The sequence below is a fragment of the Nothobranchius furzeri genome, chromosome 1, assembly GCF_043380555.1.
Source record: "Nothobranchius furzeri strain GRZ-AD chromosome 1, NfurGRZ-RIMD1, whole genome shotgun sequence".
Lineage (NCBI taxonomy): Eukaryota > Metazoa > Chordata > Actinopteri > Cyprinodontiformes > Nothobranchiidae > Nothobranchius > Nothobranchius furzeri.
In genome coordinates, this window is record NC_091741.1 from 69631579 (window position 1) to 69658947 (window position 27369).

At 40.6% G+C, this 27369-nt stretch overlaps 1 protein-coding gene across 1 annotated transcript in view; it reads right to left on the reverse strand.

The window, feature by feature from the left end:
• Positions 1-27369, reverse strand: part of fat2 (FAT atypical cadherin 2) — a 118318-nt gene that overhangs the window by 81471 nt on the left and 9478 nt on the right. The window contains exons 2-6 of the mRNA XM_015951953.3: positions 16367-19627; positions 14824-15135; positions 2899-2957; positions 1479-1790; positions 10-220 (exon numbers count right to left, since the gene is read on the reverse strand). Coding sequence (XP_015807439.3) covers positions 10-220; positions 1479-1790; positions 2899-2957; positions 14824-15135; positions 16367-19613 — 4141 coding nt within the window. The 5' untranslated portion in view covers positions 19614-19627. The remainder of the gene's footprint in view (positions 1-9; positions 221-1478; positions 1791-2898; positions 2958-14823; positions 15136-16366; positions 19628-27369) is intronic.

Below are 27369 nucleotides of genomic sequence, written 5' to 3' on the forward strand. Positions count from 1 at the left end.
TCCACTCACCTATGATGCTGAACCACTGCAGCTTCCATGGTTCGTCCGTTTCTAGGATGCCCACCAAGTGATGGACATGTTCAATTTCCATGATTGCAGCTGAGAAGTGAGTGTCCTCAAATCGGATCGGTTTACTGGAAGGTGGTGGTTGTTGAACCCATTCGATGTCGAGTCGAGTCGTGGACGAGAGTGACGGGTCGCCCTGGTCTGTGGCGCTGATCTAGAAAGGATCGCGGTAATTAGGCATTAGACATCTAAACTTTGTTACCACAAACTGAATCAGAGACCAGTTGTTATTGAAATGACCTGAGAAACAACCATGTCCTTAAAAATGTTGTGTTTTCCCACCATCCATCCATCCAGAATCAAGTCGCAGGGACTTCAGCAGAAATCCCCAGGACTCCCTCTGCCCTGCTGCCTCCTCCAGCTCATCATAGCGGACTCTCAAAACCAAGTGTAAACTCAGATATGTAAAGTGCATCCTGAATATGCTCAGACATCGCCCTGTGATGGGAAGTCTCAGATATCTCTCATGGAGGCCATATAAATGGCATCTTTACCAACTACCTCAATTGTTTCCTTTTCATGCAGACGAGCAGCAACTCCAAACTGTTTCCAAGCAACTCAACTGTTCCCCTCAAAGAAGTTAATCCAGATTATCTGAGGAGGCTTATTTCAGCCATTCACTGACTCATTCATGGGCCAGTTCTGTAGGCCATGACCATGTGAGGAATACAACGTAGGTCAATTCATAATTCAAAAACTTTGCATTTCAACTCAGCTCTTTTTATCCAGAAAGAATCATAGCATCTAAGTGTTCTCAGACTTGAAGGTAATGATCTTTGTTCAGTTGGAAGTAAAACAGTTCGTTCAACATCAGGGTGATTCAGATGATTTATACGTTTGTCGAATGAACCTGTTCACATGTGAAAACACACTTTCATTTTTCAGGATGAAAAACTCAACAGTGAGTGTGTCAATCGTGATAATTAGCTTAACTTCATGTGAACACAAGAACATGAGTGCAGTCAGTAGATTCTGCTGACTTCATCTGAGCCGTGGCGAAGCAGGTGGGAATAAGAGATTGGCTAAAATCTCAGCTTCAGCCAGCAGCTGCTCACGTAAAACCTGACTGCAGACATCCAGGCATCGCTGTTTGCCAGCTGACTTTCAGCTTGACTCAGCTGTTAAGATGTCATCTTTGCAAGCAGCTGTGGCTTCCTTATATCTGAAAACCCTAGGAGGAGACCTGACCAGTTTCCTGTTTTCCTGATTCATAAAGTAAATTCCAGACAATGAAGCAAAAAGAGTTCACTGACTTTCTAAAGTCTTTAAACAAACAGACAGAATTTAAAAAATGGGGTGTAACCACTTGTAAAGTTACTCTACATTGATAATATTCTTCACATGAGGTACCTTGCTACTACATATGTGTCTGCATGATGTAAAAACTATAAAATCACTTTGTGCACACTGACCATGAGTATGCTGTAGTTTCCTGCCCAAAAGTCCCCCAGGGATGTCACCACTCCAGTCAATGGGTCAATCTGAAACTGATCATCTCTGTTGTCTTGCAGCCTGTACGTAACTGCAGCATTGGTGCCCTCATCATCATCACGTGCGACCAACCGGCAGACCAGTTTTCTGCCAGCGTGATGCTGCTGCTCCAGAAGCTTGACTTGGAAAAGTCTGCCCGTGAACCTCGGGGCGTTGTCATTTGCGTCCAGAACTTTGACCACGACTGTTGCAGTGGATTGCAAAGCTGGAGATCCATTATCCGAGACAATTACCTACAGGTTAAGAAGGTTAAAGGTCAATATCTGTAATTGTGTTAGCATCATTTACCCAATGTGAGCATACATTTCTATGTCATTTCAATTCAGACCTCTCTTTTCTGCAGTACAGTTACAAACAATCAAGACAGTCTTTCCACAACAAGGCTTCAAAATTTTAAATCTGTGATCTCTGACCAATTGGGTCTGGAATCATGTTATCATTAAAATGTGAAGAATTGATCTATTTCAATGGTTGATAAGGTACGGGGTGATTTCTTTCTGATAAAAATAAATATCTCATGTAGTGAATGTTTTTGTTTGTTTGTTTGTTTTTTAATTTATTTTGGAACTTCATAAATTGTGAACTGTTAATTGATTAGTTAGGTTTTCTGATACAATAACACACAAGATAAAAAGAAAAAAAATGGCACGTTTCTGTATTATGTTTATTTATTTGGCAGATGCTTTTATCCAAAGCAACGTACAATGTTTAACCTATAGGACATTTTGTGATCTGGGGGGAAATGGAATACCCGGAGGAAACCCACGCATGCGTGGGGAGAACATGCAACTCCATGCAGAAAGGTTGCAGCCGAGTTTTGAACTTGCAACCTTCTTGCGGCGAGGCAACAGTGCTAACAACTGCACCACCACGCAGCTAGGCTACTTAGGCTGAACTACTGTAGTGGAAGTTTAGTTCGGTACTCTGCTGTTTTCTAATCAATACATGAAAAACAAGTGGGAGGATTTTCCATTCAGAAACCTCTTCTTGTGCATATCCTACACTCATGAGAGTAGAAATAGTTCCTTAATGGATTTCTGTGTGTGTTGCTCAATATTAAGTGAATTCAAGCTGTTATTTTTGGTGCTTTGAGACCTCCCTGCAGCAAGTTATAACCTCCCAACACAGAAAGGCTTCCAACCTGCAGCGTTTCTGTATGAGTGGGATTTAAAACAGGAGGTGATTTAGGCAGCGGTTTGCCTTTAACAGCCTGTTGAATGTGTAAGGTTATGGATTTATTGACACCCTAAGCCTCTGATGCTTCACAGAGCAGAAGGATTTGTTTTCCCCGCTTCAGCATTAGTTCAAAGATGGTGAAAATGTTGTTTATGAGAGTCTGACCTCGATGCTGTGCTCGGCTTTATCCTCACGGTCCAGAGCTGAGAGAGTGCTGATAACTCCTGTGAACACAGACACAATCGATGCACTTAGTGTTATTCCTCAGAAGCCAGACTGCTAGTTACACCTAAACAAACAGCCACTGGTGGAAGCTGGACAGGAATGCAGGTCCCACCTGGAGCACCATTCACCACCACAGCTGAGAAACCTGGTTTGATTTTACGAGCTTTGGGGTTTCTGCTGCCTGCATGTTTCCAGGAAACTTGGGAACAGCTTTTTTACCGTATACATAAATGTAGATTAAATCCAATGTTCAAATTTCATTCACCGCTTAAAGTCTACATTAAAAAGGAACGATAAATTCTCTTTCTTTCTTCCATTTGTTTTTTTATATACTTATTTGCCAGATTTCTTTATATTTTAAGAGTTAGTTTAGGGCTTTCCTTTACACACAAAAGAAAACACAATCAATCAATAATTTATTTATGGAGTGCTTGCCTGCCAACAGCAACATTTATCTGGATAAATCTGGTTTTTACTATACAATAATAGTGATGAGTAAGAATGTTCTTAATTATTTGTTTTAGTTTAATAGTTTTATGTTTTATTTAGAAGTTTGGAGCTGGTTGTTTTCTTCCAAACAAAAACAATTAAAAGTGACCTGCCACAGGTAAGACAGTAATTATTTGCAGCTTTAAGACAGGAAAAAAAATATTCTGAACAGCTGAAATTTTTTTTTAATTGCTGTTATGGTCTGGTGTGAAGTGTTTCAAAAACACCTTTTATCTCCTTCGACACAAAGGTGTTAACAGCTGGTGTGAAACGGTGATTTCTGCTTTACTTCCAATCCAAACCTTCGACCCACTTTCAAAGCCAGACATCTAACTGAACTGTTACAGCAACACAACTGCTTATTTAATAAATGTGGCTCAGAGATAACATTTAACTGAAATTTGTTTTCATCCATTTTAATCCTGGAGTTTATCTGAGGGTTAGGGTTAGGGTCACTCATGAAATATAACCCAGCTTGAATTCATTGCTGAAGAGACTGTTGCAACATAAAATGGATAAACGCACCGAACCAAAAGAATGGTGCTCACTTTATCACAGTTTCATTCATTTACACGTCAAAGAGATACTGAACAGACAGAAGGATAAAGTCCAGATCAACTTCCTGGGAAGAACAATTTTAATCCATCAGAAAATGTATAAATCCTCCTAATCACTTCCAAAACGAACATAAAGAACTGACTTGAACAAATTGCATTTTTGAAATGAACTTTTCTGGAGATCTGAAGCAACTTCACTTCTCTTTCAGCACAAGAGAAACGGACTGATGGAGTATCTACAGACTCGAGGAAGAACGTCAACGTAGCGCAAACAACTCTTCCATCATTACGGCGTTCAGCTGCTTGTGTTGCAAATGCAAACAGAAAGTTGTTAGCAGCAGCTGCCGTCAGAGAGTGTTTGGTCAGGCAGCGTCTAATGAGGTGCAGGAGCTGTTGTGTGTAGACAGAGCTGGGGGGTCGTAAGAGGAAGGTAAGATCCCGCCGAGGATGGTTTGGTTATTTTACAACAGTGCAAACAGGCCCTGCTGAGAGGACATCACAGGGACAGGTGGGGTGCAAGAGAAAGTGTGTTTCTGTCATTAGTGCAGGCTTGGGAATCAGGAGGAAAGCCTGGTCTCTCCCGCGTTGCCTGTTCTCACTCTGTCATGCTGAAGGGCTGTCAAAGCTACGTGAAGATAAACATTCGTCTGACATGTCAGGGCCCAGTTTGTTGGTCCCCCCCACGCACACACGCAAAATGTAAAAAGTCATTTATGCATTGATATTGCAGAGCTGGGCTCCTAATCCACCCTCATCAGTTTAAAAAGGGAAAATCACAGTTAAAAAGAACATTAGGAGATGCATGCTAATCCAGTCATGTGGTTAAACAAGTTTTTGAATAGAGATGCAAGCAAGCCAAACCATTGTTGACTGCAGGAGGAAGTGATTTAAAACTGCTGCTCTTGAGCCTCATGATGTTCCGTTTGACTATAATCTTTGATCTGGTCCAGGAACACTTTCCTTCCATCTTTATCATGGATCACACAAGATCAGTGCAGCCATCCCAACATAAACTCAGTAAAATCAGAGACATGATTTACAAACTTCAACAGCATTTCTGCTGATAAAGACTATGTAGAGATCCTCTTAATCACAAATACAGTATTAATGAGTTCACAGTCTTATATGAACATTTGCATGATGACAAGGCACCCGGTAGGGTTCTACAACCCCCTAAGGCACTTTACAACAAAATCAGTAATTTAACCACATGCTGGTTGTTATGAGATGCCACAGCTACCCTGAGGAGCACTGAGAGGTGAGGCTGCTGAACACTGGCACCACCAGTCCCCTCGCTCCGACCACCACCAGCAGGCAAGGCGGGTTACGTGTATTGCCCAAGAATGAAAAACAGCAACAGATTGAATCAGGCTTGAACCTGCAACCTTCCAATTATGGGGAGGGCAATAAACACCTCTGCCACCACACTGGGATGTCAAGAATATGAAAAAAATTAACTGTGAGAACATGATCCACAGGTGATGTTTATATTTTTTTCTGTGAATCCTTAGTCTTGTTTTTGTGAATGCCAGTGATGAAAGACTTCATCTTCCATCTTTGAGTACACATGGGCAGCTCGGTGTCATTGCAGAGGTTACTTAAAACACCTGCTTAACCCTCTCAGACTCAAAAAAAGTTTTGATAAAAGGACGAACAACTGAGTCCTTCAGGGGTACTTCTGAGTTAAAAAATGCTCATGAAATACGTATGTGGAGTAAACAGGTAGGTAGGTTTTAACTTTGCAAATCTGCAACGCCTGCCTCCAGAGGGTTAACGGTTTGATTTTAATACCGAGCAGTTTGACAGTGAGCGTCCTATCACTGTATCCTGATTGATCATGTGCCCTGGCTACTAATGGGCCATTCCCATCTGTACCGGGTCGGCCCGGGCCGGGTAGCCCCAGTCAGCCCCAGCCTGGCCCGGTTGATTCCACACATCCTTGCCTTAAGCCCATGTGGGCTGATTCTACCCACCAATCAGAGGCTTGCTCTAATGGAAGGTGTGAATGGGCTGATTCTACCCACCAATCAGAGGCTTGCTCTAATGGAAGGTGTGAATGGGCTGATTCTACCCACCAATCAGAGGCTTGCTCTAATGGAAGGTGTGAATTTGCTGTCAGCAGTGGGCGTGTTGGCCCTGGTCGGCCTGAAGCAGTACCCCTCGGGAAGAGGGCCGAGAATGAGCCTTGGTTGGCCCGGGAAAATTCCAGGCCACCCAGATATGTAAACAACCTATGCTACCCGGCCCGGGCCGACCCGGTACAGGTGGGAATGGGGCTTTAGCCAAGAGGATGTCCCTTTGGCTGACTGGTTAGTTCATGTGACTCTCACCTGGGAGTCTGGGGATCAAACCTCACCCGGGCCCTTGCTTCTCCACCTTGCCACAAGTGCACAACATTTACATTCAGCTGTTTAAATAGTGTTAAAAACTGATTTGGGTTCAGAAAGGTTGAGTATCCATTGCTGTTATTTGAGACGTTTTAGCAATCACAAGTGGAACATTTCTAGATATGGTTCACGAATATCAACCCCAAAAATCTGCAGCACAAATTATTCATGGGCTTGCCATAACCTCCATAGATCAGTGTCGGTCATAGAAAAGCCCGCATTGGTCAACCTATTCCAATATAGAATTCGTATTTTGTTTCCCCCCAAAACTCATGTTGCTATATCTGTCCATCTGTCCATCATCATTCTGTCCACTCGTTCCCTTTTATTTTCACACTTATCCAAGATTGAATCAAGGAGGAAACAGATCCAATAACATTCAGACATCCCTGTGCTTGTAATGACACTCTCCAGCTCCTCTCAGAGAATCCTAAGGCATTCCCATGCCAGAGAGGATTTACAACCCCTCCACTGGGTCTGCCCCAGGGTTTCCTCCCAGTGGAATATAAAAATTAAACCTTCAGTGGAAGTGTTACGTCCCAACAGGAGGTGTTAAAAAGTGATGGAGGGGGTAACATAAGAAACATGATAGTGGGTTTAAAATGGGTTTAATTGTTATAAAAGGTTCTAAAACAAGTTCAAACAGATGGTGATCATTATTAAATTATTGCCAAACCAAAAGCAATACTAAAAGGTTAACATTTAAAGAACAAATTCAACAATAAAACACCTGGTTAAAACTTTTAACAAAGTTTTACCGAAACAGAAGGTGTTTTAGAAACACAGGTTTATAATGAAAACCGATGCACTACGAAAACAGTGTTTTAAAATCCCAAAGTCGGTAAACTACGATGTTAACCTTAAAAGCGAGTCAACTAAGTTGACATCAAATAAAGATCCCTTTGGATCACTCAGAGTTAGAACTATTAAAGTTAAACCTCATCAAAATGAAGGGGTTGAAACCAAAACTAGACCCCGGAGGACAGCAGAACCCCTGCACTGCCGCCTCTCAGGCCTAGTCCACACGTAGCTGTTTTTTTTTAAACGAATATCCGCCCCTGCAAAAACTTGCATCCACACCACCGCGTTTTAAAAAAAAGCTCTGTCCACACGTACCCGGATAAATACGTTGTTAAGGACATGCCAGACCTGTAGGCGGCAGTACTTCCCGTTCTTAACCTCGTCCTTCGTCTGTGGTCTTCCGCAAGGAGCAGTAATTCTGCTTGCAAAAACAAACAAGCAGAAAGCGCTTGGACAATTGATGGATCGGGTAGTGACAGAGCGCAGCTCTGAGGGCATCCATGCTGTCGGCTAGTGTAAACACAGGTCGCACACGTGATGTCAGCATTGTTTGTCGCGGAAAGTGACGTTGCGGACCTTAAAACTCCGGTTTTGTCTGTCCACACGCAGACACCCAAAACGGAGAAAACACAGATCTTCACTTTGGCCGGAGTTTTTAAAAAGATCCGTGTTCGTGTGAAAAAAACTCCGTTTTCGGGTGGATGACAGGCCAAAACGTAGAAAAATATCTACGTTTTGGCAGATCCCCGGCTACATGTGGACAGGGCCTCAGACTGCCGAAGGCACAGCCTTTTATCCCAGGTGTGGGTCATCAGAGGGATTCAGCTCAGCTGTGCTCCTTAGCAGCCAGGAAGAGGGGGGGGGGGGGGGGGGGGGCGACGTCTGGCTGATCACCAGGGCTGGGTGATCCTGGCTCCTGCACCTGAAGAGGCCAGGCTGGTGGGCATAACGGAGACAATAACGAGACATCCCAGTCACCTGCCAGGTCCTACCAGAAAACAAAGCTCCTCCTCTTAAAGACGGATCCTTATACCCAACAGAGAAAGTTCATTTCATTTAACTTCATTTGTTTTTATTTAAATGGCTGAGGGTTGAACATAAACGACAAGAGCTCCACCCATTCTCCACCACAGCCAGCTAAAGCAATGATCTTTTGACGACAGGCAAAGATCTGGTCCGTTGATTCCTTTCACTCACCACTTTTGAACAAGACACTGTGATGCTTCAACTCCTTTGCTGTGTTGAGCATTTTGCTCAGCTTTGTTTTTCGTTAGATTTGGCTCAGGTTCTGTCAAAAAATATGTAGGTGCCATTAATTTAAAAAGCAAAAAAAAAAGAAAAAATAAATTCCGGTTATATCAGGCAGTCTGTTGTATTCCTCCCTGAATTAAATAAATAAACATGACAGATCATTTACAGTGTTATTGGATTATTTTCCTTCGGATTGGCAAGATTTCTTTAAACGGACGTTGGCTTCAAGCCCAAATATCATCAATCTCTTGAGAAAATGTACATTGTTGTTTCTGAGAGCTAAAATTAAAAATAAACTTTAAAAATGTTCAGCAGATGATTATTTTACATGTTTTACTGAACATCCACCGCAGTTCAGTGTTTAATGATGATAAACCACAGTTTGTGTTGGTGATCATGACTGTATAATGTTTAGAAGTTTGGCCTTATGACTTCAAACAAGTTTTAGGCATCAGGCATTAAGTCACAGGGCTCAGAGAAGTCTGTTAGTTTCCCGTGCAGACTGAAGAAAGGAGTGACAGCTGCATAGATTAATGTTTCTATCAGTTTAGTATAATAGTCTTTGTAAAGGTTCGAGGCATATGCCGTTACAAAATACAAATGAAAAGTTACATTCCAGACTTGTCTAGCCTTGTCATCATGCAAATGTTTTATAGTGAATAATGAAACCGACACTCAAAGAGTCATCGGCAGGACCTGGTTTCCTGGTGTGGTAGCATCACATGACTAAAAAAGTATTGCTTCTAAGCTTAAATCTCTTCTTGGTTGGACTGAAGTTAATTCTTAAAGGTTGAATCTGGCGGACGGTGCTGCAGCAGAATGTTTCAGGTGTGTATCATTGTGAGTCATTTTCATCTTGTCAGGACATGACAGGTTTCTGTGCCAGTCACCCTGCTCATTAGCAATAGTTTGTTTATTTGTGGGAAAAGGACAAGGCGGGTCATGTTCTAAAAGTTTGGTTTCAACAGAGCATTCAAGTGTTTTTCAGGGTGAGAGGCAAACTTCCTTACAATCCACTGATGCTAGTAGGCATTCATTGCTGTTAGATGACTGTCTGTATTAGGTCATAATCTAACTACGGAAATTATAAAAACAACAAAACAAGAAAACTCTTTTAGATCGAAACTCAACTCCCTTATCTATATCTATTGAGTAAGTCATCTGCTTGTTTAACTACCCAAAAACCATGATCTGTGGTGATATTGATAAAAACTAAATAAGTTTCTACTGTGATTAAAATGACTATTTGTTCCTTTTGTTCGTTTTCATTTAAAAAGAAGAAAATAGCTTCTGTTTTATTAGGGCCAGACGTGTGTTTTGTGAAGGTCTCTAAAAAGATACAATAGTAAGTTAAAATTGATTGTTTACATAAAACTTGAAGTGCAGTCATTCCAACACAACCTGAATCACATTTCCTAAATTTTATACAAATCCAGAACCTCCCCAGTAGCACTTCTTAGCCCCTCTTTAAGAATCCAGGACAGACAGAAAATCCCTCTAATGAACGTTTTGTTTGTCTCACTGTTTCCTGTCAAAAGGACCAGACCAAGAGTAAACAGATGGCCAAAGCACCTTAAATGACCATGAGGAGGATGAAAGAAGATTATTTTTAAAGTGTCTTTCTAGATAAAAGTGATCAAATCATGAAAACATTAAAAAAATTTATGAAAATGAAGATTAAAGAGCAGGCTCACTGAGAAACAGTTTTTTACTTATTGATTTTGAAAATTATTAGTCACTCGGAGTTTAACATGCAGGCTGTTGCTGGTTTAGCATCCAACTAGTAGAAGCTAAATGTTAGCATTAGCACATCCACCCCATGGCAGAACTCCTTCATGAGTCAGTGGTATAGTCGCCTTGCTGTTACAAAAATGTCCAAATATCAGGAGAAAAAAGTCCAAATTTTGTCATCAAAAGCTACTTTCTCCCATAGACATGAATACGTAGACGCCCCATTGGCTGCTGGAGTGCATTACAGCATCTCTACCATATTGGATGGGTCCCTCACTCTTCAAACTAATCTGGAGTCAATGCAGTGTGAGCAACTATGCCCGGTTTTTGTACAGCCCATAATTGCAACAACCAGCACACTATTGAAAGCATCATGTGGGAATTTTTTCTTTATCTGTTGGGATTTTTTTTTTGTTTACATTTTTTTCATCCATCCATCTGTCAGCCGCTTATCTGCAATTGGGTCTTGGGGGAAGGAGCCTAAGCCAAGATGCCCAGACTTCCCTCTCCTCAGCTACTTGGGCCAGCTCTTCCGGGGAAATTCCAAGGCATTCCCTGGCCAGCTAAGAGCCGTGGTCCCTCCGGCATGTCCTGGGTCTCCATTTGGGTCTCCTCCCAGTTGGATGTGCCTGGAAAACCTCACCAGGGAGGGGTCCAGGAGGCATCCTGACTAGATGCTCGAGCCACCTCAACTGGCCACCAAATGGAGAAAACTAATTTGGGCCTCTTGTATATGTGATCTTTTTCTTTTGGTCACTACCTAAAGCTTGGGACCATAGGTGAGGGTAGGAACGTGGATCGACCGGTAAAACAAGAGCTTTGCCTTCCGGCTCAGCTCTCTCTTTACCACAATAGATCGGTAGAATGCCTGCATCACTGCAGATGCAGCACCAATCCACCTATTGATCTTGCATTCCAACTTTCCCTCACTCGTGAACAAGACCCCAAGATACTTCAACTGCTCCACTTGAGGCAGGACCTCATCCCTGACCTGGAGATTGTTTTAATCATTTAATTTAATTATATTTAAATTCTAATTATCACGCCATTTCATATGTCTGATTTGGTGAAAAAGCTCAATAAAATGTTATTTTGTTAGCTATGTAAGTACCTTCCTGAGTAGAAATTAATGTTTGGGGGCAAATGGAGACCCACCCAAGATGGCGGCCAGTCACTACAACATCTCCAGTAGGCAGCGCCAGTCCACAGGGCATCTACATATGTGATGTCTGTGTTTTCTACATCCTCTAACAGGTGCATAATATACTTATTTCCCCCAGAGAACATACAAGGCACTCATTCCTCCTAAAGACCACTGCAAATGTATCAAAAAATGACTAAAGTTTACCTTCAAAATTAAGAATGACAGAAAAAATTGAGTCCTAAAATATAAAGAATTGACTGGAACTCCAGCTTGAAAAGAAGTTTGTGAGTAAAAAGAGGATGAAGATCAATTTACACCAAAGTCAGCCTGAACAAGTGAGTTTCCAGCTGATCCTTAAAGGAGACCACTGAGTCCACTGATCTCAGGCTCAGGGAGGAGCGTTCCAGAGTCCGGGGGGCCACAGCAGCAAATGATCTGCCACCTTTGGTGTTTAGCCTGGTGCAGCAGCAGCAGCACTATCACAAGATCTTTGCTTTCTCACAGAGTCTGCTTGGCCACACTACAGAAAAAGCTTCCTTTAGCTGCCTCCAGCACCTACTCTTGTAAGGGTGGAATAGATGGACAAGTAAGTTAAGAGTTTTATCTTCTTGAAGCAGCACCTTCATCACTTCAGACAATGTCCCAGTTAATCAATCCATCTCTGACTCTATCCTATAATCACTTGTGAACCAGAAACTAACATGCTTCAATTAGTCTTCCTTATTTTTCTAACTGAGAACTATGGTCTCAAGCTACTTCACTCTTGGGTGGAATGTCAGTGATCCTGAATTGATGCTTATTTGGGACACTTAGAGTTAGAAGCTAATGCACTTTGCAGGTTAAGATCAAACTTCATGAGCTCTTCACTTCATATTTGGGACACACGCTCTAAGAAAATGAATGTTCATTTTGCATTTACTTTTAACAAAACACCATGCAACAATGTACATTACTCTGTATATTTAAGCAGTTAAGTTTAGTTGGAAACAGTTGACACAACTTGGTCAAGTAAATTTCACATTTTATTTCTTAGAGTGTACCTGTACTTACATTAAAATAAAGAAAATACTTGGTTTTAGGGAATACTGAGGATATAAAGAAACACAGGAGGATAAAACTGCTTACATCCTGTGCCTATGTGCATAACCAAATATCAAATACACCTGCATAAAAACACACACACTGGAGCTTTTTCAACACCTACTGCCTTGCTTCTTTGTGTGACGTCTCTCTCTCTCTCTCTGAATACAACTGGCCCAGTCTTTCTTTAATCCTATGGTCTATTGGCCCCAGGGTGTGGACAAACAGCGCAGCAGATAATGGGAGGAGGACAGGGCTTGTGGAGGCGTGTAGATCCAGAGCTAATGCTGTGCTTATGCAGCTGAACATCAAAGTCCTAGCAGGGTCATTTAAGTTGTAACTGTCAGTGACGAACACACAAATACCTGAAAGGTTCAGGCACTTCTGTCAGGTCTGCTCCAACTTTAGAAATCATGCAACAGTAAGTTCCAAAGTGATTTTTGAAGGGTTTTCTCATGCATACTGGATGTGTCTTCAACTTTGCTTACTCTGACACTCCCACTGGATCTGCTCAGGCTTGTATTGGGGGAACATTTTCAACAAACCCTCTAGTAAAAAGTAAGACTTGTCAGTCTTTACTGACAGTCCTGACTGAAAATGTCAAACTGGCCTTGGGAAAGAAGGAGGAAACATGAATATATGTATATGTTTTGCAGAAATGGTAAACAAGGGGTCATCAGGATGTTTTACAGCCATAGGAGGAGGTTTGGTAAACATATAAATCAATCAAAAGTACAGTGTGCTCTTTCATATGATCCAAGTGTGAAATATGTGGATGAAAACACAGAAGAACTTGGATGACTCTGAGGTCAATCCCGCAGCTACTGTATATCTGACTGTACTTACATTGACTCAAGAAAAGCTCCAGTTTCAGGTTTCATTACTAAGAATTTTTAAGGGGACATAATATGCAAAACTTGTATTCTGGTTTCTTTTGTGCTGCCATGTCTATGCTGCCTCTATCACTCTAAACACGCCAAACATGAAATATTCCACTCATCTGTTTTCTGTCAGTGTTTGGTTTTAAGAATGATGTGTACAAAACAAATGCTTTCAAAAAAGGCCCTGTTTGTGATGTCACAAATGGGGGAACATCAAATAGAGCCACCTCTCACATGAAGCAGAAAGCTTCTGCTGGAGGAGCAGCAGCTCAACTCTTGGATATCAGAGCTTCTCAGCTTATAAAAGCCTGAGCAGGGATGGGTGTGCCCAGCTACAGTTTGCTTTCCTAAAGCATGCCAGGCATACTGGAAGGTACTGAAAATCAAGAATAAAACTGCTGAGACTGTTTATGTGAGAGGGTTTTTGTGCCAAAAACCTAATAAACGTGTTTTGTATCGACCATATAACTATGATAAGATAAAAAGTCATAACATGTCCTGTTTAATTACTATTACAATTTTCCCCAAAATGTTTGACAGACTGACAGGACTGACAGAAACTTACAGATAAAATGCTGTTTGGGAAGAATCAGTCCAATTTTGAGAGAAAGACATTCTCCCCAGAACCCCAAAGAAAGTTAAAAAGATCAGTACAAGTCCAAACTAACCCTAAATCCTGATAGGTGGAAACCTGTTGTTGTTTAAACCAAACAAGTTTTAAAGCATTCAAAGTTAGGGGCTAAAAACAACAGATTTCCAGAGACAGTTAAAAGATGAACACTTGGACATTTAAAGAAAAGTTTGTTTTTCTTGCTGAATGAAACACACTTTTATTTTTTATCTTATTTTAATCATAGTAAGTAATTGAAATCTTTTTTATACTTACATTTTTTTATTTGTTTTTGTGTTTTTGTTTTTACCTTGAGAGGTGCTATAAAAAGGATTGTTTTCTTTCTTTCTTTCTTTCTTACTAGCTGAAAGACAAGGATATGTTGTGAGTCAAAACTAAACAATTTAATCCAAGAGACAGTTCTCTGTGTTGTTTAAAGGTTTGTTTGTCGTGGTCTGAGTGAGTTGGTGAAGTTATAGATAAACATTTTTAACAAAAAAAAAGAAAGAAAACAAACAACTAATCAATTAGCGAGATTCACAGACTTGAGTTCCCTTCAGTGGCAAAAGTCTGCTGGCTGCACCATAAACATCACCATAATCCCACTCCATAGAATTTGTGTTTGCCTCCAGTGTTTAGTAAAGGTCAGAGTGTCAGTAAATGGCCAGTTATTGACACAGACTTATTGTTAAAATTTTGGGGTTTTGACGGCTAACCGAGACCACCCAGGTGACTTTAACGCTGTTATTTTAACTCACACAATCTTTCATAGCAACAATTTACCTCACTCATGAAAAGGTAACTTTATATTCATGTGAAATCAATTTCCCTCTGGGATTAATAAAGTATTTTTTAATTGAATTGAATTGAAACCTTTTGAAAGTTAATTGTATTAATGAAACAGTTTTTCCCAACTGTACAAACGTTTCTTTACCTGTTTTGGGATCCACATCGAAGAATGTTTTGTGAATTTCCTGCATCTGAAAGGAAAGCTTGTCCTCGGATGACGTGTCCTTATCTGAGGCCAAAACCTGAACAATGGAGTTCACTTTCTTCACGTTCTCTGGAACAGATGCAAAGTACACTGGCTGGGAGAGCTCTGGAGGATTGTCATTGACATCCAGGACCTCCACAAAGACATGAGTCCAGGAGATCAGAGGCTCAGTCCCTAAATCAGTGGCGTAGACAGAAAGCCAGTAGTGCTGCACTTTCTCTCGATCCAATCCTTCTGTGGTCCGAACCACACCTGAGAAACACGGAGAGACAATAACACACTTAGTTAAAAACTAGCATGTGTGTAAACTTTCTGAGTAACATGGTTACTCCTAGTTCAGCAACTTCAGGGACAAATTTGTCCTGCAGAAAACTTCTCACTTGTCCATCAAAGGCTGTTTGAGAGGAGAGAAAAATTGTAAACAAAGAAAACTAATGTTACAGCTTAGACTTGCCTTTAGAGGCCGTTTAATTTTGGTTCCCCTGGGGGGAAACTCAAAAATCAGCAGCACGGAGGAGAGGTTATATTTCAGCCCAGTTCCATCATGACAGAGAACTCCATTTGCTCAGATTTTATCGGAGCCCTGAGTGCAGCAGCAGGCTAATGGAATGCGAGACAATATGCTGCCGGGTCGTGGAGTATCCTCCACAACTGCTAGACCGATGGAAAAATGCATCAACCACCCAAGAGGAAATATAAGGTTGTGCAACCAGACATGCCTTAGAAGCTGCGAGAAAACCTGAGGAAATGCTATGCTGTAACAATCCTTTAGGTTGTCCGGCTGCCCGAGCTGCAGAAGGAACACTTCATGTGCAAAACATTATTTACAATGGCATTGTAACATGTTTAAGCTGAATACCCAGACGTTTGCATTTAGCGTTCCTGATGGTTTGGCTGATTCTGACCTTTGACCTTAGGGTGAATTAGTGCTCATACATGTTTTTTATACTTTATCACTAAAATAGCTGCCTCATAACATTCTCATAGCAAACTCCACTAAGATGTTGTTCTAAAGATTTCAGTCATGTCACATGATCAACGTGAAGGCAAGCAGCAACCTGGAGATCCACAGGCTGATGAGCTGTCATCTAAATTCACACCTGAAAATGCATTAACATGCAGACTTTTATATGAGTTACAGCACATGGGCCAACTTTCTAAATGGTCCAAAATTATCAACAGACATTAGGTGACTGTATTTGTTTTGTTTTCTTTAGCTCTCTAAAAGCCATTCACTGTTTAATTGTCATAATATCTTAGATCTTTCTTTTTGTCATTAATATACCCAACTAAGAAAGAGATAATTATATATTTAAAACAAGCACTGATTGGTCATTATTTTTAAATCTGACTAAATAAACCAAATAAACAAATAAATAAACATTTTCTATTATCAATTTTTTATTGTTGTAAAAACTCTTTGGGGGGGGGGGTAGTTTTAGCTATGTTCTACAGGTTTTCTACTAAAGAAATACGTTTTTACCTGTTTCTTCATCAATGGAGAACACTCCCACACCAGAGCCATCACTGATGTGGTATCTGACGACTCCATCTCTGCCGAGGTCTTTGTCTGAAGCTGTGAGCATTACCACAGATGTTCCCACTGCTGCGTCCTCCATCACTCCAGTCTCATACACAAACTCTGTGAACACGGGCTTGTGGAGGTTCTCATTGACGTCCAGAACCTCGATCTCCACATAGCAAGAAGACGAGAGTGAGCGAGGGAGGCCATGGTCAACAGCTCGAATTGTGAGGTTGTAGGTTGGCCGTCGCTCAAAATCCAGCTCTCGCTCCAGGGTCAAAGCTCCAGTGGAGGAATCAAGATGAAAGATCCCACCTTCTGTGTTCTGAAGGTTGTAAGTGACAAGACCACCACTTCCTGAGTCTAAGTCTATGCTCTCCACCCAGACAAGCAGTGCTCCCACAGGAACATCTTCAGGAACTTTTATGTGATACCCTTTGGGTTCAAACTTGGGTGGGTTGTCATTTATGTCCAGCAAAACTACCACTAGGCGGATAGTGGAAAATAACTGAGGACCAAGTTTGGGCTGGTCTCTGGCTTTGATCCAAAGGTCACACTTTGGGGAAGCTTCTCGATCTAAATGACCTGTCACAATCACCTCTCCGGTCAGCTCATCAATTTTGAACATGTCAGATGACGTCAGCAGGGAGTATTGGATGTTCCCGTTAACTTCAGAGTCCAAATCTACAGCTCGTGCTGTAAAAATAACAGAGTCTTTATTCTTGTTTTCAGGCATGCGGATCACGTACCTGGGCTGATCAAAAACAGGTGGGTTGTCATTCACATCAATGACACTGACAGCTATAAATTTCCAAGCAGAAGTTTGTGGTGTTCCCAAGTCGTAAACTGTGATGTTCAGAATGTAGAACTCTTTACTCTCCCTGTCCAGAGGGCAAACTAAGTAAAGGTTGCCAGAAAAAATGTCAATGGAGAAACAGCCATCTTCATTCCCACTTGATATGGCAAACACCAGCTCACCGTTAAACCCAGAGTCAAGGTCCGTGGCTTTGAACTGAAGGATAGTGGAATGTAGTGGGTGATTTTCAGCAACATCTATAGAACTGGGAATGCTCGTAACAAACTTGGGGGAATGTCTGTTAGTAATGTGGACATCTGAGAATGATTCTTCTTCCTGATTAATTAAAGCTGACTTCATTGATTCTATAAGTTTATCGGTCTGTTTTTGGGAAATGCCCATTTCGAAGCAGCTTAGTGTTGCATCATCGCCTTTGTTTGTTACAGTTATTCTGACAACGGAGGCCTCTGAGTGATGTTTGCCATCTGTGGCTACAACTCTTAAAGTAAACGAACCCTCTTGTGGAGGAATGGGCTGTTTAAGAGCAATAGCTCCGGTACCAGCATCAACGACAAAGACCTGGAGCTCATTTCCTGACTCTATGACATATTTCAGCTGCTGCAACTCATCTAAATCAGTGGCTGACAGCTCAACTATTGTGTGTCCCACATGTAAATCTGGTGGTATGGTGATGTTGCAGTCCACCCTTTCAAACAGAGGAACGTTATCATTCAGGTTGTTTAGGTTTATCGTCACAGGGCATTCACTGACCTGACTAAAGGGACTTCCACTGTCCGAGGCCCAAACCTTCAGGTGATACAGCCGTAACATCATCTCATAGTCCAAGTGCTCAGAAGTTGAGATAACACCTGTGAACGGATCTATTATGAAAGGTACAAGGTCTGGATTTGCAATGGCATAAGTCACGTAGCCATTTTTGCCTTTGTCAATATCAAAAGCAAAGACTTTGAGAACACTGCTTCCGACAGGGGTGTTTTCATCCACCGTTGCCCGATAGGATGTCTGTTTGAACTGTGGGCTATTGTCATTTTCATCCGTTATCTCCACGACCACATGCGTCTCGGCATCGCCGTGATTAGCAACAACATCAAATTCATACCGATCTTTTCTTTCATAGTCAAATTTCTCTGTTGTTATGATAATCCCAGATTTGGGATTTATTTTGAAACTGGAACTGTCTGGATTGTTTTTGATGCTAAAGGTGACATCATGGTAAAAGGAGGTCACAGATACTTTAACTACATGAGATTTAGGGGGTGAAAACTCACTCAGAGTGACGATGTAAGTGTCCTCTAAAAATACCAAAGGTGTGTAAAGGTTAGCCGGAATGTGGACTTGAGCAACTGGAGAAACTGAATTGAATCTATCTTTAGCTTGAAGGGATAGATTAAGTCCAAATGGATTTTCAGACCATACAATCCTCTTAGTAGATATCACTTGGAAGTCTTTGCCCTGCACACCTAAGGGAATTATCTCAAAATTGTTGTGGGAATCCCCAGCAATAATATCAAGGGATTCTACAGGCTTTATTCCCTCTTCTACATGGACATTAATGTCTATGTTCCCATCTGTAGACACCACAGGTTTGGGAGGAGGCGTAATAACTGGAGATTCTTTGGACATCTTTTGTATGTTTACTACAACACGAGCAGAATTACCAAATTTCTGAACACCAGAGATTTTTTTGGTCCGGTCCTCTGCTAAAATGGTGAGGTCGTATTTCTGTGTCGTAGTGTGATTAAGCTTTTTGACAAGGCTGACTGTGCCTGTGAAAGGGTCAACGGCAAAAGGATGAGCTCTACTGGTAAATGAGTAATAAAACTCAGCATTGCTCCCAATATCAGCATCTGTAGCACTCACTGTGACCACACTTGACTTGAGTGGAGTATCCTCTCCAATGTTCACGTTGTACGATGCAGGGTAGAACAGTGGTTTCAAGTCGTTGGTGTCAAGCACCTGAACAATTACCTTTGTCTTGGCCTGGAGATCAAATGTGCTTTCTTTTGCCTCCAAAGTGAGAGTGTACCTATCTCTGACCTCCCTGTTGAGAAGAGCTGAGTTGCTACTGCGGGTTTTAATCCTGAGGAAGCAGAAATCGCCAACTGAGAGCGCTTCCGCTTGGAAAAACTCTTCGTCATCTCCTGCAACGATGTTATAACTAATGTCCCACAGCGGATCAGTTAGCTGAATGCCCATCTTCACCGGCGTCTCCACATACATTCGTGGGGCAGAATTTTCATTGATGGTAACATTGTAGAGATAGTGTGTGAAGCTTAATGAAGACTCATATTTTTCTTTTCCCATTGATTTGTGACACCAAGCCACATGGAGGAGGAACGTGACTAATAACAGGAGTGCTGCTCCTGAGATTGTCATCTTTAGTACCTCCATGTCTAGTCCCACATCTGTGAGGAGAGAACAGAACAGGGATTAATGCAATGTGCTATAAATCAAAAACAAAAGAGCCATTGAAGGGAAAGACAATGGAGTCTTTTACACACATGTGTATCAACTTATGCATCTGCACAAGAACACATAATACACTTGTACTCACAACTAATACCCACACTAGTATGTGTACAGAGTACACACTACCACAACGGTAGAGGAGGGGAGTGTGGTGTATCTCACTAGTTCCAACGTGCCCCTTGAAGGAAAAAAAAACTGTAGAACAGGTAAAGCAACACGATGTTCCAGGACCAGCAAAGTGCCTCCAAGCCATTCCAGGCAGGTGGCAGCCATATCCCTCTGTCATAATTATTCCTCCGAAGAGCAAACACTAGAAATAAATGCTGTTCAGAATTATCACTCCTAAGTTTTTACTTTGGCAGAGGTATGAGTGGAGATTTGAATGTGGGTGAGTTGATATCATGTAGGAGGTTCAACCCTGATCCAAAAGCAAACGGTCATCTTGTGTGCTGACTGTCTGTGTCACTAACTGCTGGAATGAGTCACCAAACTGCTGTATTCACACCGTCCTACAAAAGAGACACGGTCTGGCATGAAATCTGAAAAAGGGCATTACTTATTTAATTTAATGGTAGATGGCTAAGACCGTTACAGTATCAGTATTTTGGAAATATTTAATGGTTATTTATTTATTTATTTAGACTTCAGTTTGTTGTCAGGTATTTTGTTAATAGATCGTCCCTTGTTCATCAACTAATACTCCATCTGACCACTTTAGGGCCATAATTGGTTTGACGCTAATCAGCGACAATAGTCCCTGAACTTGTCACTGAAAAAACAGCAGAACACACAAGAATATAGAGGGAAATCTAGTAAGACTTTATATGTTTAGTTTATTTTTCTCCCTCATCCCTGCCCACCCTTGTGTTACCCACCTTTATGTATCTGTTTCCTGTCTACGTGCTTTATGTGCTGTATGTCTGATCTTTGAATTGTACTGAAACTACAATTCGGAACACTGGTTCAATGACATATAAAGCTATCCTATCCTTAATGGTAAAAAGGCTAGGTTATCCAGAGTTATCTCTGTAGTTATGCTGCTATAGGCTTAGACTGCTGGAGGACACACTGACTACTTTCAACTCTACTACTTTCTTTTACCACTACACTCTTTTTGCATTATTTCCCGCTATTTCAGCTGTTAACTTTTTGTTCTCACTGTGTTTTTCTCCCCAGAAGAAGCTACGATGGTGTTCTGCTGAGCTGTGGTAGCCTCACGGTGGGGGCCACAGCTTGAACACTGCTGCTAACCACTTAACGTTCTCCTTCTCCTGATAATAACATTTTGCTCTCTTTGAAACTGAATGTGCTACTACTAGTTCACCTGTGAAATTAATTATAGATTCACTAGGATAAAGACAATAAAATTGATCTTGTACTAAATAGAGCATCTTCTAAGAAATCACAATGTAGCCATAGAAATACTGCTTGATATATATGTTGTGTGTGTGTCTGCTCTGTTTTTTAATCCCCAGTGAGTCATGGTGGATGGCTGCGTATACTGATCCAAGATCCTCTTACACTAGTCAGTTACTCGATGCAACCTGCTGGGTTCCTTTTATAGGAAACTTTTTACTGATTGGCTTAATGAGCTGGACTGTACTGGAATGTTTACTTTGTGAAGTGCCTTGAGATGACTCTTGTTGTGAATTGGAGCTATGTAAATAAACTGAATTGAATTGAAAATGTAACCACAATCATCTTCATTTTAACGTAAATATGTCAGCTAACAGGTTAGTGGATGCACACCCCAGCCTACCTTCAGACTGTGTTGCTGTTGTAATAAATCATTTTTTCACTATGCAAGGTAATTGTGAGTTCAGCTGACTATGATTTTTGTTTTTACGTCATAAGTTCAAAATTGAGAGTCATTTAGACAGAGCAAGATGAGTTGTAAGATAAAAATTTCTTTGACAAGAACTGTCATATGCCCACATTCCTGGTTTCTTGCCAGTAATAATATAAATATTATCATTATTATTTGACAGCATTGTTTGACCACTCAGATTTTTAGGTGTTTATATAAATTTGGAAAAGGGAGATAAACGATGTTTATGAATACCAGTGTCCTTATTTTTCACACAGTTTATGTGGGATTGGAAAACAGTTCTAAAGCACAGTTTTCTGTCTCCAGGTAGACTGGCGCTGGTGGCTTCAATGGAGGGTGTCAGGTATGTTGGATGTTATCTCCATTCAGTTTGAGAAGCCTATTCATATTACAGCAGCTGCTGATAGTTGGAGTTGTAAAAACATTTAAAGAAACTAAGAACCCCATCAGAGTAAGGCTCCATTTCAAGGGCATTTTGTCGCACTACTGCAGCAAATAAAGTGCCTGACTGCAAAAGTCATACTGTAATCTTTGCTCAAACATCAAATGTCAACTTGATCTCATTTTCAGTGAAATGGATTAACTGGATTTTCATGAAGATGCATGGAGAAATCGCAAATGCACTAATTACAAGGGGAAAGGGGATTTTGTCTTCAGAAACATTGCATCTCTATGTGGACATAACAAGTCCATGTAATTTAAAATGTAGGAATTAAGCTGCCTTGGCTCTGCTTAAGAGATGAGCAAACTAAAACACACACACTCTTTCATAGTGAGTTATTGCTGTGATTATCTTGGTGATTTATTAAAATGGCCTTTGGACTATCTTTATTTTACTATGCAAAAAATGTTAACAGCCGAAAGAAGCAAATACAACCAATTCAAATGTGCATCAGTTTACCTTTGTGTTGCATTAATGAAGGTAGAAGATGTTAAAGAAACATGTCTCAGTTTTATATTAAATATAAAGACAAACATTAGATCCCTATTGCAACATGGTTAAATTGAAAGCTTAGCTAATTAATACCAGAGACAGTTTTAAACATGAACGGTTGTCATTAAAGCAGAGTCAATCATTGATGCTTTCAGAAAATGTTGCAGCTGAAGGCATGAAACATTTTCCTTAAAAGACACTACATTCAATGTGTGTGTGTGTGTGTGTGTGTGTGTGTGTGTGTGTGTGTGTGTGTGTGTGTGTGTGTGTGTGTGTGTGTGTGTGTGTGTGTGTTGATTTAAACAGCATTTTTATTTTAAACAGGGGCCATACTGCGATAAATTGAAAACAGCTTATATGTTTTACTCCGTATGACACGAAACAGAGCTTTGAGTGTTCTTTGACAATACCATATGTCAGAGCCCCCCCCCCCCCCCCCCCCCCCCCCCAAAACCAATTGTTTACTCACCTAAGGTTGAAATAATATTTAATCCTTTAATGACCAACCAGAAGCTGGTGATGGATATCAGGATGGATTACAGCCCAACTAACGACACCAAATATATAATGGATTCTATTTGACTTTAATGCATTCTGTATCAAACATAATGAGTCCCACAAATCAGGACCATTTGTTCTGTCTGCACCGGTAAATAGCTATTCTCATCCCACACAGCACATTCAAAGGAAGGCACATATTTGTGCTGTTATCTGGTTCATATTAAAATAAATGTTCAGAATAGTTTGCAACCTAAAATCTGACCAAATAAAACTGAATTGATTTTCTTTGTTGGAGTGAAAATATAGTTTCTAACGTGTCGGCCGATGCCAGATCGTTTTGTGACACTGAAGTCTGACATGTGGCACCGGGACTCTGCTGTCAAGAAACTTCAACTGAACCTGACAAAGAGTTTCATGCTAGCATCCAGAAGTGCTGGAGAGAAGCTCCAGGATATTGCTGAGAGGGCAGGTCCCACACACACACACACACACACACACACACACACACACACACACACACACACACACACACACACACACACACACACACACACACACACACACACACACACACACACACACACACACACACACACACACACACACACACACACACACACACACGTGCTACATGCTAACACCTGCAGCCACATGTTTGGCCTCAGCTTGCTAGCTCACATTTCAGCATCACCCCCATGACTCCCAGCGTAGACAGGAACAGTTTCTGCAGCTTTTTCAATTTTTTAACCCCTCGTCAACCTCTGCCTGTCAACAGGAGCATGATAGCTTAGTGCTTTCTGCAGTGTTGAAATCTGCATCAAACTCAAACTGTTTTAAAAACAATACAGGAAGGTTCTCTGAAGTCTTTCAGCTCCTGGCTGTTCTTGTTCTGACAAATGTTTTAGCATAGTTGGCAGATTACCACAGGCAGATTCATTTTATCTTGTCTCTCATACAGTATACAAAGACAAGAGATTCATAACACATATATACAATTAAGCAATATTTGCAGGCTAACATGCTTATTCAAAATCTTTTCATGTGCTCTGTATCTGTCAAAATAACACTGTTTAAAGCATCCCCATGTATACTGCCTATCTATGGTGGAAATATAGAAAAAGCAGTTTACATGAGCTTCAGGTAGCATAACATTTCTGTTGAAGGGCCCTTGCTGGAGCAGTGCCAGTCTGCTGTCGATACATGCTGGGGTCCTCTGCTGTGCTGCTTCATAATCTCATGTACAGATGTATGTGTATGTGTAGGCTAGCAGTCTTGGAAAACAAAATAATTGGCAGTTTGACTAAAGTAAAACAAAGTTTGATTAGTTTCTCGTTCAGTCTGTGTAAACACTGAGTAGCTGCATGCATGTGTGACTATCTCTGTTCTTATATGCTAAACAGGCAACAGTCTGGCCAAAAGGGAAAGGAAGAGAATTGGTTACAACATCAGACATAAGAGAAACTTTAGAATTTGCATTCATTTTAAAACGTATTAATTTAACTGCTGAATGTTAAACATTGTATAATGAGTCTGCTGAATGCCATGAGTCCAAACACATTAATCAATAAAGTTGTTTCAATTATTAAAGACACTGTTTTTTCGAGATTCCACAGTAAAACAACTGGAACTTTTTTTCTTTTTTGATGTGTACTCTCTTATTGCATCTTGAAGTACTAGAAACATTTACATTAATGCATCCAAGACAGGTTCTCAACCAAATAAGATGTTTTAAGCCCTAAGAAACCTTATTCAGGGCTTCACACCAGTCAAAAACTACACAAATTTAGCAGCCTTCAGCTAACAACAAACTATTTCCACCAGAAAACTCATTTGGTTTTTATTGTAACTGAACAATAAAATGTGTACAGATATGTAAGTAGTATATATGTGCTATATAAATCTAGATATTTCCAGTGGACCGCTCTTAAATGTGACTCTGCACATAGAATGATAAATAAAGTACTACACCCATTGAAAAGTTAGTCATCTACTTCCTGTTTGATGACTGCAACTTCTTTGACAAGTTGAATCAAGGATCTGAATAGCTGCTAGTTTGGCTTTGAAAGCACAGCCGGCTTCATAATGAAGAAGGGTGCAGGGGGATTCAGGTATGCAGGTATCATAATGCCCATTTGTGTACAAAAGTCAATTTTCATTGCTAATGTATGATGGAACATGAGTGGTTTTAAAAATGGAAGAGAGGATTTCTTCTTTATTTCTTTTGTCACTGAAACCCAAACAGCAGCATTTGTCTTCCTGTTCTGTCTGTGATCCCATTCATCAACCTTTTTCCTGCTTTTTGTCTACCGATTACGCCCCCATCCCAAAAAAATAAGTGGAGGATTTGGCTGTAATATAATATCTCAGTTATCGCTGAAGGTGTTTTCTTACGATGTGGGTGCTTTAAAAACAAAAATCTCAGAACCGAAAAAAGAAAATAGAAACTCAGATGTAAAGGCCCATAAATGAAATGACAGTTTTAGGTATTTGTGTAATAGCCTGTTTTCTGTCTGAGTCATCTATACAGCACACCCAACCCCATCTTACATCAAGTGGGATCAGACATGAACGCATAAAAAGAGAATTTGGTGATTTGAAATAAGTAGAAGATCAGAAATGGAATGTAACAAAGTACAAGTACTTAGTTACTGTTCTTGAGTACAAATTTTCTGTATCTGTGTTTTCTTCAAGTAATTTTCTTGAGACCAACTTTTTTACTTTTACTCCATTACAAATTAAACGAATTAGCTGTACTTTCTACTCAACTACATTTCCTACTCCATTTCCCTTTCTTTAATGCTTTCACTTTGGTCAAATATATGTCAGATACTTGGTAATGAAGTTATATTTATTTAGCACTTATCACAGACATAGAATCACAAAGTGCTTCACATAGATCAAAACAAAACATAAAGAACTCTAAACAGAAATAGATTAACATAAAAAAAAGTTTAATAAATGAAAGAAGATTACAAATTTGAGTTAAAAATAAGAAGATAAAATTTGAAAGCAGCTTTGAATAAAAGGGTCTTTAGCTGTTTTTTAGTGTTCAGACTGTCAGTGCTACATGAGAATAAAGGAAGATCATTCCAAAGTCGGCGTGCAGCAGCCTGGAAGGAGCGACCACCTTGACTTTTAGATCTGGTCTTGGGAACTTCTAGAAGGTTCTGGTGTGAGGACCTGAGGGCTTGGGTTGGAGCAGAAGGCTTTAACAGTTCAGTAATATAGGGAGGAGCTTGACCATGTAGAGCATTGAAAGTTATAGTCAGGATTCTAAAATGAACTCTAAAGTTAATGGGTAACCAGTGCGGAGACAGAATAGGAGTGATGTGTGCTCTTCTGTTAGCTCCAGTTAGGAGCTTCGCTGCAGAGTTCTGGACCAGCTGAAGGCGGTCAAGGTTTTTTTTGTTAAAACGTGTGAAGAGTGTGTTACAGTAATCTAGACAAGAGGAGATAAAGGCATGTATACTTCCACTTTTACTGAGTATACTGTACATTTACCTATGTGCCTGTTTTTTTTACTTAAATACAAAACAAATCAAGTACTGCTTCCACTACAGTTGAAAATACATGAATGCACTCAAACATATTGCAAATCATAATCCCCAGATAAACTGCAAGGACACGACACCCTCCTATCGTACCCCTTTTTTGCCAGATTGACTGGCCTGACCTGACTCATGAACCTGCTTTGGAAAAATTTGGCAAATTTTGATGTTTAAGTTGTATCTCTCCTTTCTCTCTTGGCTTCTCTTTTTTCTTTTCCTTTGTCCCAGCAAGTTGTCTTTCCTTATCTTGCGCCATTCCACCCCTAGTTAAAATCAGTGAAAAGTACCTGAATCAACAAAGATAAAGTTTATAAAACAGGTAAAAATGTAAATATATTATTTTAAAAAGTGCAGATGAACAATAAAGTCGATGCACCGTCAAAACACGATGTATTTTTTGGGTGAGGTATGACCTGAAGGTAGAAAGTTAAGAGATCAATGACTGTCATAAACCATTAGAGGACTAATTTGTATGCCGACTAGATATGCTGCAGCTGGATGCAGTCTGACCTCAGTTTGATGTCTGACCTCTGACCCTTGGAGTGAGTTTAGCTCTACCAGGTGCACGAAGAAGGTTCTGTGTTCTGAGCCTAAGCTAGTTTATAAAAGGGTCTACCCTCCTCTTCCTGAGCCGTTATGAGCAACTTAAACTCTGCAGTTTTTTTTTATGAATGGGAGCTGATGAAGTCAACCAAATATCACTTAGAAATCATGTGAAACAACAACAAAATAAGATTCCTGAGTTCATTTTCATCTCAGGAAAAGCGACTTGGATGCTGCTGACATTTTCTAGAATGCAGTGTAAATCTGGCTATGGAAGGTGTTAGGGTGGTATTGGATCGAGTTCAGATCATGTTCACACTAAAT